Source organism: Cuculus canorus, chromosome 15, assembly GCF_017976375.1.
Source record: "Cuculus canorus isolate bCucCan1 chromosome 15, bCucCan1.pri, whole genome shotgun sequence".
NCBI classification, from domain to species: Eukaryota; Metazoa; Chordata; class Aves; order Cuculiformes; family Cuculidae; genus Cuculus; species Cuculus canorus.
This window is the reverse complement of record NC_071415.1, coordinates 8,110,616-8,123,438: the sequence shown is the minus strand read 5'-3', so window position 1 is coordinate 8,123,438 and position 12,823 is coordinate 8,110,616. Positions and strand designations below refer to the sequence as shown.

The following is a 12,823-nucleotide window of genomic DNA, read 5'->3' as shown; positions in this document are numbered from 1 at the left end:
GAGGAGGAGATGGGGATGGGGGTAAGGAAAAGGATGGGGATGAGGATGAGATGGGGATGGGGATAGGGATAAGGAAAAGGAAAAGGATGGGGATGGGGACGAGAATGAGGATGAGGATGAGATGGGGCTGGGGTGAGGATGGGCTGGCGTGAGGCTGGCAGAACTGGCATGGGACAGGCAGGGCTGGAATGGGGTTGACAGTGCTAGGATGGAGCTGGTGGGGCTGGGGTGGGGTTGGCAGGGTTGAGATAGGGATGGGATGGGGCTGGCAGGACTAGAATTGAGCCAGTATGGACATGGCAGGACAGGGCTGGGCAGAGGCTGGCAGGGACAGAATGGGGCTGGGATGGGGCTGGTGGGGCTGGGATGAGGCTGCTGCTGGGCTGCACACTGAGAAGCATCTCCACATCGAGCAAAAAATCAACTGTCGCATCCTGAAGGAGATGAGGCTGTTGGGAAGAGATGCTCATTCCAGCCTTTGTCCTTCTTCTGCAGCAGAAAACAGAGATTAAAGCATTAGGAATAAAAGTTACATCATTTTTATAAATCCCAGAGCTGTAGGGTCCTTACGAGGTGGGGCAGCTCGTTGCCGTGTGAGCTGAGTGCTGGTTTTCTTCTCTTTCCCAAGGGACACGCTGCCAGTGGACCTGGCCTGTCCGGTGCCATTTCCCAGGAATTTGCCAAAACCTCTTCAGATTTCTTTCATTTAGTGAAATCTTTTATCCCCTACAGGAGCTCAGAGCGTTGCATTCCCTCCTAGCGCAAAGCTTCCTTTCGCACCACCCTGTGCTGTACGAGGTAGGGAAGTGCCATCTCCTGCATCCGCAGGGATCTCAGCTGGCGTTGGGCTGTTGGGCCAAAGCTGCTGGCGATCCCCGTCCTGTGCCCGTTCCTTACGCAGCGTTTGTCAACTGAAACCATCCCCGCGGCTGGCGCGCTCCCTGCTCCCGGAGCACCACTAATGAGCGGCCGATTGGGTTACGGGGCTGGGGTAGAGTTTGCCATAGAAACTCGGCCGGTGGCTGCCGCCAGGTAACTGATCCAAAAGCTTCGAAGGCACCGGGAGATGATTTTGCCAGCGCTGGGCCCCAGGCTACTGCTGGCCGGATCCCGGGTGCGACAGGTAAGCCCTCCGAGGGGAATTGGCTCGGGCGAGACGCGGTGGCAGGAGATGAGGTTGGGTTTCAGGAAGGGGATTGTTTTCTCCCTGATAAGTCTTTGGCCCACGACACATCAAACCAGAACCTGAGAGAAAGAAACGCAGCCAAAATATTGCTGGGACGCAGCTGTGCTGGAGCGCAGCCTGAGGAAAAGCCGTGGTGTGCAGCCCGAGGTGATTTGCCTGTGTTGAGGACAGTGTGAAAAAGTCATTTTTCCCCTCCTATTGGTACAGCCAATTTTCATAGCACTGCAGGTACTGCTGTGGATTTGTTTGGATGGAACCTGGTAGGCTTGGCAGTGTGGAAGGGGTTGCGGGCTGGCAGCAGCAGGGGGAGGAAGGTGGTTTCTGTGTCCGAGGGAAAGGTTTGTGCCCCATGGGTCCTGCACACAGCACGGAGCTGCCTGCTGAGTACCACCGAGCAGGGCACGGCATGGAGCTCCGTCTGCTCTTAGTGGCCTCGTAGGCTGTGTTCAAGGATGAAACAGCCTACTAAACACTTTAATAATAAAGTATTTAATATTAAATACTTTAATAGTAGGTTGAGTCTGAGGGTAATGAAGCTGATTCAATGCAAATGCTGTGAAAATGAGTGAAAAGCCTTGTCTAATCGAAGTCTAGCATGTCTTCAAGGTAGTAATCTTTTCATTAGCTTGGGATCCCATAATTTACTTCTTGCAGGGATAGAACTTCACTCTCAGTGTTTTAAAGTATGCAAATCACTTAAAAATGGAGGGAAAAGAAGCAATTGCTTCACTTGCAGAGGAAAAACAAGAAAGAATCCCCATCACAGTGTTGCCTCTTTGGGCAGTGAACGGCAATGGAGATGCCCTGATGTTTGTAGGAAGGCGCGTGCATTTCTGTGTCAACACAAGAGGGGTCTGCATGCTCCCTGTCACCCATGGACCTCGGGGTTTGTGTAGGACCCGTGCGTAAGGAGCCACAGCCGCTCTCTAGCAGAGCATCGCTGACATCGGAGCCAGGGAGGGCAGGAGGGGCCTCACGGTCCCCTGCAGCTGTGACACAGAGGAACATGAAGGGCGTGAGCGAGAGGAAGATCCCTCCACCACATTGTGTCATCTTCAGGTTGGGCAGAGCAGATCATATCATCGAACCATGGTATGGTTGGGGTTGGAAGGCCCCTCAAAGCCCGTTCCAAGCCCCTGCTGTGGGCAGGGACACCTCCCACTGGACCAGAGGGCTCCAACCCCATCCAGCCTGGGCTTGAACACCTCCAGGGATGGGGCGGCCAACCCCATGTCCAGTCTCCAGGTTTTCTGAAGGAAATTGTTTTGCATTCAGACCAACGCTGTTGACAGCTCAGCTCGTGCTGGCGCAAAGGGAAGGCCAGATTGCTGTGTGGCCCATGATGGGCTGCAGGTGGCCCTTCCTACTGGTGTAATACCCTAAAACCTCTTACTGTGCTAAGCCCTGGGATCCCTGAGTGCTGAGGAAGCCGGAGAGAAAATCCGAAATAGCAGCCTGAGGAATGGTCAGTGCCAGCCTGGGGGGTCCCTGCTGCAGAATGCCTGCAGGGCTCCCCTGCGTGGACCCCAGCAGTCCGCCCAGACCCCAAATCCCTGCAGCAAACCACATGTTGTTCAGCAGATGCGTGCTCCCAGAATCTCTGTTTTCCCACCCAAATCACTGTTGGTGAGGCCAGCGAGGTCTCCATTCATCCAGGTCCGTGTAGGAGCATCCCTGCTGCTTTGCAGACTGCTGTCTCTCTGGATTTACCCGTGGGGATAAGGGATTTCCCTCGACAGGCGCTAATCTGTTTTACCTCCTTGCAGCTCCTAATTCCCCCTAGATCCACGGGTTCAGGTCAGCACTGCACTCAGCCAGGACCAGCACGGCAATTAGTCTGTGCGTGCTTCTCTTTGCAAGGGAAATAAAGTTAATCAGGGAAGGAAAAGGCAAGAAAGACCTTTCTGCCTGCCTGGCACTGGGTCAGAGCGGCTGGACGGGTGCAGGGCTTGGGTAAGAAGCCCAGGAAGGAGCATCCACCAGCCCCACGGCGCAGCAGCCGTTGTGCCCAGCCCTGGACCAGCGTTCCACGAGAGGGCTGTGCCCCCAGGGCTGCGGCGAGGACGTGGGAGCAGGGGAGATGCCCCCCGGAGCCCGGCGAGTAGGTGGGACGCGCTTCCAGGGCCAAGGGAGGACAACCGAGAGAGCTTCGAGCCTGCAGTGGGGCAAACCTGCTGCTGGTGAGAGCCCGCCAGGCTCGCTTGGATGGCTGCAGACTTCTGTAAGTGCTCGAGCCGTGGGGTGTGGAGGTGGAAGGGGTGGTGGAGCTCCAAGGCTGGGCTTTGCCATGGAGCTCAGCCCCAAGCGGCAGTGCTGGGGCTGTCCCAGTGCTTTCTGGGCTCCTGCTGGAGCCTCCACAGCCCCAGGGATGCCCCGGTGTTCCCTCACCGATGGATTTCATCCCACTGTCACCAGATATGCCCCGTCCTTCCCCCTCCACACTGCCCTTCCAGTCCTTGACATCTGTACCTGTTACGTGGGCTTTGCTTCCTCTTCAAATAACAGCAATAACAATAGTCCCAGCTTTTATGCAGTGGTTTAATCAGCGCTGCTGTACGAAGGAGGACAAGATTATTACGCTTCTAATGTTAGTGACAGCATGTTGCTTGGTCCTTTTTAATATTTCCTTGTGCACTTCTAGTACCCTTGAACACAGTCGTGAGTAGCTGTTTGCAGCAGCAGAGCAGGCTCCGGTTATTAATACAGGTGTCTGCAGTAATGCTGTTATCCCTGCCCATCCTCACGATTCTGTTCTCAGAGCAACCTGGCCCTTATTATCTCTGCTGAAAATGGACATGAGAAGTGTTCCTTTCATCTCTCTGGCCTATAACAGGGTATTAAACAATGCTTTCAGTGCTGCTGAACTTTGCCCAAGGGTCTCAAAGGAGCAGAAGAAATGTCTTTTCATTGTTCAGATGAGAGCCAAGCTACCCTGACAGCAGTGAGGTGGAAAGGGATGCCTGGCAGGAGCGTGGACTGGAGCAAACTGGGAGCCTTTGGGATGCCCAGGAAGCAGGGGGGATGCACCAAGGGCTGGCTTTGGGCTGCTGCTGGGCTTTGAGTCTCTGTGCCTGAGATTTTTGGTCCAAAAGCCACAAAACTCAAGGTGTGTTCGATGTTTTCTTGAGGGATTCTGAGTCCTCATGGTTTCCGTAAGATAAATTGGGCCAGTCCAAATAGTCTGCATTTCAGTTTTGTAAAAGCTTAATATGTGTTGAGTAGCATGGAATAAAAATGGGAGTGCAAAGCATCTCCACAGGCAGCTGAAATCAAATGAAGAGAAAATCTGCATGCAAATTAATTTAGCAAGTGTCAACAGACAGCGCGAGCACCTACACATCAGTGGCATCGAAAGGGCATCTGAGTGAGCTGCTGAGATCATCTGGCCTGATTTACCTTGGGCAAAGACAACTTCTGCAGATGTTTAGGGCTGATGTGCCCGATTTCTCCTTGAGCATCCGTGGAGCTGGTCCGAATCCTTCAAATGAACCACAAACAAGTCCTTTTGAAAATCCCCGTCTTTGTATTTTTTGATGCTGTGCTCAGGTTAACACTGTCCCCAGGAACGGGAAGCCACAAAGGAACACTCCTGGGAGAGGCACGAGGATCTGGCACGCTCTAATGAATCTGCAGTCATTTTGCAGTTGCAAACTGCTAAAATACTGGTTATAGAGAAAAACTGGTTACAATAAGGCTGCCATAAATCATTGGATTATGATTTATGTTCACAAACGTGTCTGTTCATTAACAGACAGGCCAGGGAAATGAAATAATCATTTTGCTAGACAAATAAATACAAGCAAATGGGAGAGGGGGTAGGTGGGTGCCTCCCACGGGCGAGACAAGGGCTGTGCAAGGCCATGGTCTGGGTGCCGTGTGTAGCCCCGACCTTTCCAGCCAACTCAGTTTCCTCCCTGCCAGTAGCCTGCTGGCTGATAGAAGAATAAAAGCTATTTTTTAGGGAAATATGAAGTTTCCCTCTGGGGCATTTCTTCCCAAGGTGGGGAGGCACAGCACAGACTGGAGCTTCCATGCTGGACAGGATCCACGTGGCATCTACAGGAGCTAACGCTGTGGATGGAAAACGCACAGCAACTTCTTCTTTTCCTCTTCTTCTTTTCCAGTTGCAGCCATGCCGGCAACCAACCAGGGCTGGCCTGAAGCCTTTGGGTTCAAGATAAGCGGGACTGGTCCATGCTACATCCTCTGGGTGCAGGAGGGCAGCAGCGCGGCGGTGGCAGGGCTGCGCCCGGGCGATGAGGTGCTGGAGATCGAGGGGCAGCCTGTCTCCTCGCTGGGCTGTGAGGCGCTGCTGGGGTTGGCCAGGTGCTGCGGAAACGTGCCCCCCAGCATCGGGGTGGTCTCCCGCCTGCAGCACGTCGACATCCCTCCCGGTCCTCGAGGATGCTTTGGCTTCGAGCTGGTGAGTGGCAGCCCCCCACGAGTGGCCAGAGTCATCCCGGACTCACCCGCTGCTGCCTGCGGGATGGAGCCAGGGGATTACGTGCTGGAAGTCAACGGGGCGACGGTGATGCTGCGAGAGACGGCGGTGGCCCTGCTGGGGTCCTGCCACGGGCAGTCCCTGCGGCTGGGGCTGCTGCGGCCGCAGTGCGGGGCCGCCACGAGAGACCCCATCCTCGGCGCTGATGCTGTGCACCAGGAGAGGAGGCAGAAAGCGCAGGAATTCAGCAAAAAGGTAAGGCTGGGGTGAGCATGTGGGGCTCAGGGCAGTCCCTACACCGCACAGGTTGGAGAAGGTCGCGCTCAGCCTTTGCAGTGCTCTTGAGTGAGGGGCGTCACAGGGCTGGGGGCAGCCTGGGGGCTTCAGTGCCTGAGAAAAGGGTCTGATAATTACTGGGACAATAGGTGGATGCTGCAAAGAGCTTGGAGATCCCAAATACTTATTCCTTTGCGTTACGAGAGCACATGGAGACCCATGGGAACAGATCCCTCTCACCAGTGTGCCTGGACACCCCTTCAAAGTTTGAGCACATCATCCCACAGCATTTTAGCTCTTATTTTGCTGCTGTGGATGTGATTACATCTTCATTGTGTTCCCGAAGGCTTCCTAGTGGGTAGTTTACCAAACACAGCACCTCGCGCTAATTATAAATTTGATCGTGGTTGTTTTTTTTAATCTCTCTAATTTCCATTTCAAAGTAGCCTTTTAAAATGCTGTTGTGAATATAACCAGGCTTGTGGTTTTTTTGATCCCAAGCTAATAAAGGAACAAGACCTTCACAAAGAGATTCGTGGGTATCAGCCCAATCCCCTCAGTCAGCTTCTGCATTAAAGATTCACAGACATGCACCGAGGTTCAGATTCATAAGGCAGAGCATCGCGTGTGAAACAGATACCTGCTGATTACAGGAGATTAACAAGAGGATGAGAGGTTGTTCCATGCTGCCTCCATCTCGTGAAGTCACATTAAACCGTGTAAAAGCTTCCTGGATGATCACAGGAGAGCACTTTTGAAGCAAGCAAGCTGGCTGTGATGCCACGAGCACCCACAGCAACCTCTCCGTCTCCTCCCTCCCCCACCCAACAAAGCCGCCCGCGGTGGCCCCATCCAGCCTGGGCAGAGGCAGCTTTGCAGGGCACACTGGCCGCTGGCTCCTGGAAAACACCTCTCTAGAGGGAGTTAATGGTGCAGATGTTTTAAGCGGCTTCATTTTTCCACATGATGGAGGAAGGAATAAAACCCAGCTGAGTGCTTCACCCCCTCGGTTACCTGGGAGCTCTGCTCTGGCAGGTGCTGCTGTTGCATCGAGCACCCAAGCACTCCTGTCCACCAGCCACCAGGCTGCAAGGTTGAAGGGTGCTGGTGGCTTGTGTTTTGTGCCTGCAGGCCACTGACAAGCAGAGGTACAGAGGCTTTTCCCACCCTCATTCCTTTGGTAGAGCCCCTGTTTGAATCGTGTTCTCTTGGCTGACAGAACGGGGGCAACGTCAGTGGCAGAGGGGCCAAGGCTGGGCTGTGTGAACCAAGTGTCTGACAGCATCACCAGAAAGTTATGGAACCACTCATGGTCTCAGTTCCAGGGCAACATCTCCTCTTGTCCCCCGCTCACCTGGGGATGTGCCAGGGACTGCGCCAACATGAAGAGTGGCAGCACCCCCCAATTCCTGCCCACTAAGCCCTTCGGTCTCAGCCTAGGCAAAGATTTAACAGCAGCATCCTGGGATTCAGCCCACCAGGAACACCACAGTCTTTGTAATTTCTGTGCTGGACCTTGGGAAGAACAAGCATGCGAGTCTGCCCGGGGGATGCAGCTGCCTCAGCTGCCCCAGATTTGGTAACCTTGAAGCACTGCTGCCGGCAGTCCCAGAACGCTCCTGCAGCGGCTGCACAAACCCTGCAGCACCTGGAAGGATGCGCTGGGGGTCACAGCTCCTGCGATGGCCCTCCCCGGGGAGCTGCCAAGCAGGGTGAAAAGGCAAAGGTCTCTCCCAGCTGGCACAAGAGCTTGGCTGGGCAATGCCTGCTGGATCCCTCGTGGTGCCACTGGCACTGGGAAAGGGCAAGATGTTCTCTTCCCCTCACTGCTGCTTCCCCTGCACTCCCAAAGCTAGAAGGAAACGGTTAAAGATGCTGTCAGCTCAAAAACACCACCTTGCAGGAAAAAACAGCACACAGGGACTGCAGAGTGGCCACAAAGGATTTTCTGCATTCCCCCCCACTTGCTGCAGGCAGGGCAGCAGCACTCACTGCCTGGCACTGCCCTGAGCAAGGGACAGTCCCTGGCCTTGGAGGAGACTAATGAGGAGGGTCTGGTGCAGGCTAATTGGCTGGGTGGTAATTAGCTAATTGCCCTGCCTGTTATGTCTGTCACAGGTGGAGAGGACAGGGCAGCAGCTGGGAGCTGCTGATGCTGTTACATAGAATCATGGAGTGGTTTGGGTTGGAAGGAACTTCACAGCCCATCCAGTTCCACGGGCAGAGACACCTCTCACTGGATCAGGGGCTCAAAGACCCATCCAACACGGCCTTGACCACCTCCAGGGATGGGGCAGCCAACACTGCTTTGGGCAACCTGGGCCTCCCCACCCTCACAGCAAAACATTTTCTCCTAAGATCTCATCTCAGCCTCCCCTCTCACAGCTGAAAACCATTCCTCCTCACCCTATCCCTGCACTCTCTGATAAAAAGCCCCTCCCCAGCTTTCCTAAAGTCCCTTTCACTACTGAATGCTGCTCTAAGGTCATCTTGCAGCCTTCTCTTTTGCGGGCTGAGCAACCCTAAGTCTCCCAGCCTGTCCTCATAGCAAAGGTTCTCCACCCTTCGGATCATCTCTGTGGTCTTTTCTGGGCTTGATTCAACAGATTCATGGTTGGTGCTCACATTCGCACCCCATCCCCGACTTCCCTGCAGCCTCCAGGGATTGTTGGCAGAGCAGTGCTGCCCAGCAGGATCGTGGTGTGTTTGGAGGCTTAATATCTTGGGGTGTTCTCTGCCATGGACCCTCTCCTGCAGGGATGCTTGTGGCCTGGCAGAGAGCTGGGGTTGCTGTCATACTGCTATTTCCAGTGCAATGTTTATAGCAGTGACACCAGGGACAGGTGTGAGGCCCCAGTGGTGCTGTGTGATGGGTTGATGACTTCCCCATGTGTGTTCCCTCCTCGCTGGTGCTGCAATGAGCCGGACACGTTTTCTGCACCGTTCTGCCCCCGTACACATGGTTAACCGCTCTGCTGTTTAATGCTCCTTCTCTCTTCTTTCCTGGCTCCCGTGCTGCAGGTGGATGACATCCTCGGAGACCAGCCAGAGGTCAAGGAGAAGGTGTTCACCGTCCTGAAGCAGTACGCGGCAGAGCGGAAGGTGGAATACCTGGCCTACGCCCTCTGCATGGTCCTCACCCAGGAGTCCCACCAGCACCTAATCGACAACATCAGGTACTGGGTGCCAGTAGCATCCCCGCTGGTCATTAAACCACGCGTACCCATCTGCTCTCAGCGATGAGCGTGCAGAGCTGAGTGGGGCCGGCACGGGCCAGGAGGTTCCTAGGGGAAGATGCTGATTCCCTTCCCCTGCGGGAGCTGCGTGGGGCTCGGTGGGGTCTCAGCCCAGCGTACCCGTGCCCGGCCGGTGCAGCCGTCCTGCCTGGTGCACGATGCAGCAGCGCAGGCATCGCTGCAGGAGTGCTCAGCACAGGGTGGGAAGGGGGATCTGTGGCTCCCCAGCAGCCGGCACCACACCAGCCACTGGCCATCCCCTCCCTGCAAGGAGCAGTGGCCACCAGCCCCACTGAGCCATCCCCTCTGCCTGCAGCACGGAGCATCACGCTCGTTTCTGGCTGTCGAGGGGAGATGGGATTAGCTGTGGAGCAGCTGGTGGTTCCCCAAGAGCCTGGCCAGAAAATGAACCAAGCTCTGCAAGGCGAGATCTGGGGGTGGGCGAGGGGTTGGCCAGGGCTGCCAGCAGCTCTGGCAGTGGGGATGGCTGGGGGGCTCTGCTGGGGCCGTGGGCTGCCCCAACCAGCGCTGCCCACAGCATCCCCGGGGCTGTGGTCATGCACCCCAGGATAATCTGTCAATGCTCCACTCTGGCTTGGGGTCCCCGGCACCTCTTGAGCCCCCCACGGAGCAGCCGTGCTGCAGATGTGCAGCCAACGCAGCCGTCCTGCTGCTCTTCTTGCAGGGCAGGCAGCACTGCGGGACGGGGCTGGTGCCTGGACACGTGGTGGGGATTACGGCCAGGCTGAGATGATGGCCATTAGGGAATCAGGTCTCCATCTGGCCCTGCTCCGGGCCTGGCTTTCCAATTCCTGCTTTAATCAGTGGAATTGCAAGATATTACAGTTACCATAACAACATCCTATGCCAGGGTCTCTGCCAAGCGCTGCGACCCAGCAGTGGGAAGGATGGGGAGGCGGGTCGGTAGCCGTTGCCACCCGGGATCCCCCTGGATCCCTGTGGATCCCCCACCTGAGCAGGATTGGGTGCGGACCCCACAGAGCCAGGGGTCCCTCACCTCCCTGGCAGCTGCCTCGTCCAGGCTGTCCCATCCCCTCTGAACACCCCAGGGGGACTCAACCTGCAAACTGGAGGTGGGGGCAGGTGTGGATGGCACCAAGCCCTTCCTGAGCTGTTACTCCAAACTGGTCCAAATCCAAAATCCCACCATCCACAACTGAGAGAAAAGTCTTTTCCCCAACAAGATCCTTGGAAATGCCCCCAGCCCCTCAGCGAGCCCTTTTGCCTTCATCCCTAGGGAATGATATGAGGGTTGTTTTTTTTCCCCACAGAGACTTTGAATGTGTCTAAACTTTCCTCTGGACCTGATCCCCTCGCTGAGTGGCACAGCAGGTTCTCCCAGGTGTCCCCATCCCAGCAGAGGGTGATGTGGCATGATATGGTGCTGCCCTCCCCCTGGAGTGGTGCAGAGCTCACCCCGCGCCCAGCCCTGCGATGCCGTGGGGCAGCGCCGTGTTACAGCCCCAGACCCACAGCTGCCGTGCCCCTGCGGGAAAGGTTAACGCCAGGCTGGGACAAGAGGGTGAAAGTCAGGCAGCTAATCTCAATTTAATGGAAGTGAAACGTTTAGCTTAGGGAAAAGCTATACTGTCTGGTCTAAATGAAATGAAGTCAAGGAAATAAAAACCAAGGCTCTTTGGGGACCAGGTTTCCCAGCTGGAGGCATGGGGGCAGCTCTGTGTGTGCTGCTGTGTGGGAGCTGCTTATCCCACGATCTCCCATTCAGCAAGTTTGCTTCTGAGCAAGAGCTTTTAATAACTCCCTGAAGGGTGGTGAGCATCTCCTGGGTGCTTGGGATTTAGGGGGTGCTGTGGATTCACATGGGTAATTTCCGCATGGCTCGAGTGTTTCTGTCCATTGCAGGTTAGGGAGGGGGCTGTGGTTGCCCCAGCTGCGGGCTCGGGAAGGGATGTGGAAGAGGATCCCAGCTCTGGGGATGGGGTGCTGGTGTGGCTGTCCCACTGTTCCCAGGGTGTAGAGCAGCCCCAACCCTCCCCGGGCAGTGCTGTGCGTTGGTGTAATTTGGACAAGCGGAGCCCATTTGAGCAGTGAGCATCCTGCTGGAGCGCTCCTGTGGGCACTTGGGACCATGCGGGTGCCCATCTGCCAGCCTGGGCATCCCTGCAAGGTTCCCCCATCCCTGGGGGCTGTTTCCACCTGAGATGCAGGGAACAGTCCTGCACACCTGGAGGAGAGGGATGCTGAGGGCGATGCTGGGCACGAGGCAGATGATGCTCCCTGATGCTCACCTTGCCGGGAGCCCTGTGCCGTGTCAGGCTGGCTGAGCCCTGCTGGGTTGGCGGTGGCTGCTGTGGGTGCCCATGTGTCCCTTGCTGTGCAGAGCCAGAAGGCAGGTATGTCCCCATCTGCGCTGACCCTCGCACTGGCCTGATTGGATCTTCCCTCTGCACCAGCTGTACTTATTTTTGGGCTGCTGCCGGCAGTCCTTCCTCCCTGCCTGTCTCCTTCCCCAGGCTCTCCCCGGGATGTAATGTGCTCCCTGCAAGGTGCTGCGGTGCAGCGTAACCCAAGACCCCCTGACTCAGCTGATGGACCTGGGGCTGCAGACACCTCTCCTCTTCCCATCCATCCTCCGGCAGGGCTTTTTCCAGTGTTGGTGGTTTTGGTTTTTTTTTTTTTTCTTTTTAGCTCAAATGGATTTCATCCCATTTGCCCAGAATTAAGCTCCTGCAGATTTTAATTTGCTGACATTTCTCCATCCGTGTGGTTGTGGATAGCAGGGATAACGCACGTGCCACGCCGGTTCCTCCCCGCTCCCATTCCCTGCCCATATGGCTGGTGCGTAGTAAAGTGCACAATTGTAGTTCTGCTCGGGAATGATGAAATACGGCAGCGAGGGGGAAAGATGAGCTGTCTCGGGTGAGTAACGGACCTTTCCTGGGAGCCGAGGGGGCTGAGAGGGGAGTGGGGTTAAAGCAGCTTATTTCTCCAATGTAGTAACCCCTGGCACCACAAAATGAGATGTGCAAAAAGTTAATTAACTCTTAGCATCTGTATTGCATCGGAGCTGCTCTCGCCAGGGACACTGCAGGCATCGCAGCTCTGCTGGGGAGAGGGAAACCTCATATTTTGTGTTACTCCATCACCTGCCTACTCCAAAGCCTGGGTCTGATCCCAAGGGAGCTGCGGGGTTTCTCTCCTGTGCTCCCTGTGGCTGATGCCAAGTGCGTGTGCAGGGGCTGCGTGGGCCGGTGGGGAGGAGTGGGTTATTTGGGGCAGGTTGGGGTCCCAGGGGCACGTGCCTCTCGGCACTGCTCTTATTCCTGAGCTGGTTTCAAACCAGGACAGAGCTGTGATTCCAGCAGTGATGTGGCGCTGGCTCTGCACCCGAGCGTTCTGCAGCACCGTTGCAGCGGCCACCAGCTTTTCTCTGGACTCTGGGGGCCAAAATCAGCCTTTGAGCTGAGTGGCACAGGGGGAATCCTCACCTGCATTGCACAGGGCTTTAGCGTTCGCACACCCCTGTGTGCCGGTTGCCGTCTCCCTGTGCTCCGTGCGTTCCCTGGTGCTGGTGGTGCCCATGCCGGCATCTCATCGGCTCCCGGCAGCAGTGTTTAGGTTTGAAACATCTGTTTGCAGTAGAATTGGGGAGCAATGGAAACGCAGCTCCCCTCCTCCCCAGTGACCTGCGGTGTTACCAGT

General features: G+C 55.9%; 1 protein-coding gene across 4 annotated transcripts in view; it reads left to right on the top strand.

Annotated features, from left to right (window-relative positions):
• Positions 1 to 2,989: 2,989 nt before the first annotated feature.
• Positions 2,990 to 12,823, top strand: part of GRID2IP (Grid2 interacting protein) — a 41,102-nt gene continuing 31,268 nt past the window's right edge. For 3 of the 4 annotated variants that reach the window (XM_054080926.1, XM_054080925.1, XM_054080924.1), the window contains exons 1-3: positions 2,990 to 3,407; positions 5,311 to 5,882; positions 8,925 to 9,079. In XM_054080926.1, coding sequence (XP_053936901.1) covers positions 3,392 to 3,407; positions 5,311 to 5,882; positions 8,925 to 9,079 — 743 coding nt within the window. In that variant the 5' untranslated portion in view covers positions 2,990 to 3,391. Of the gene's footprint in view, positions 3,408 to 5,310; positions 5,883 to 8,924; positions 9,080 to 11,651; positions 12,041 to 12,823 lie in introns of those variants that run through there. The other variant, XM_054080928.1, reaches the window with a different exon arrangement.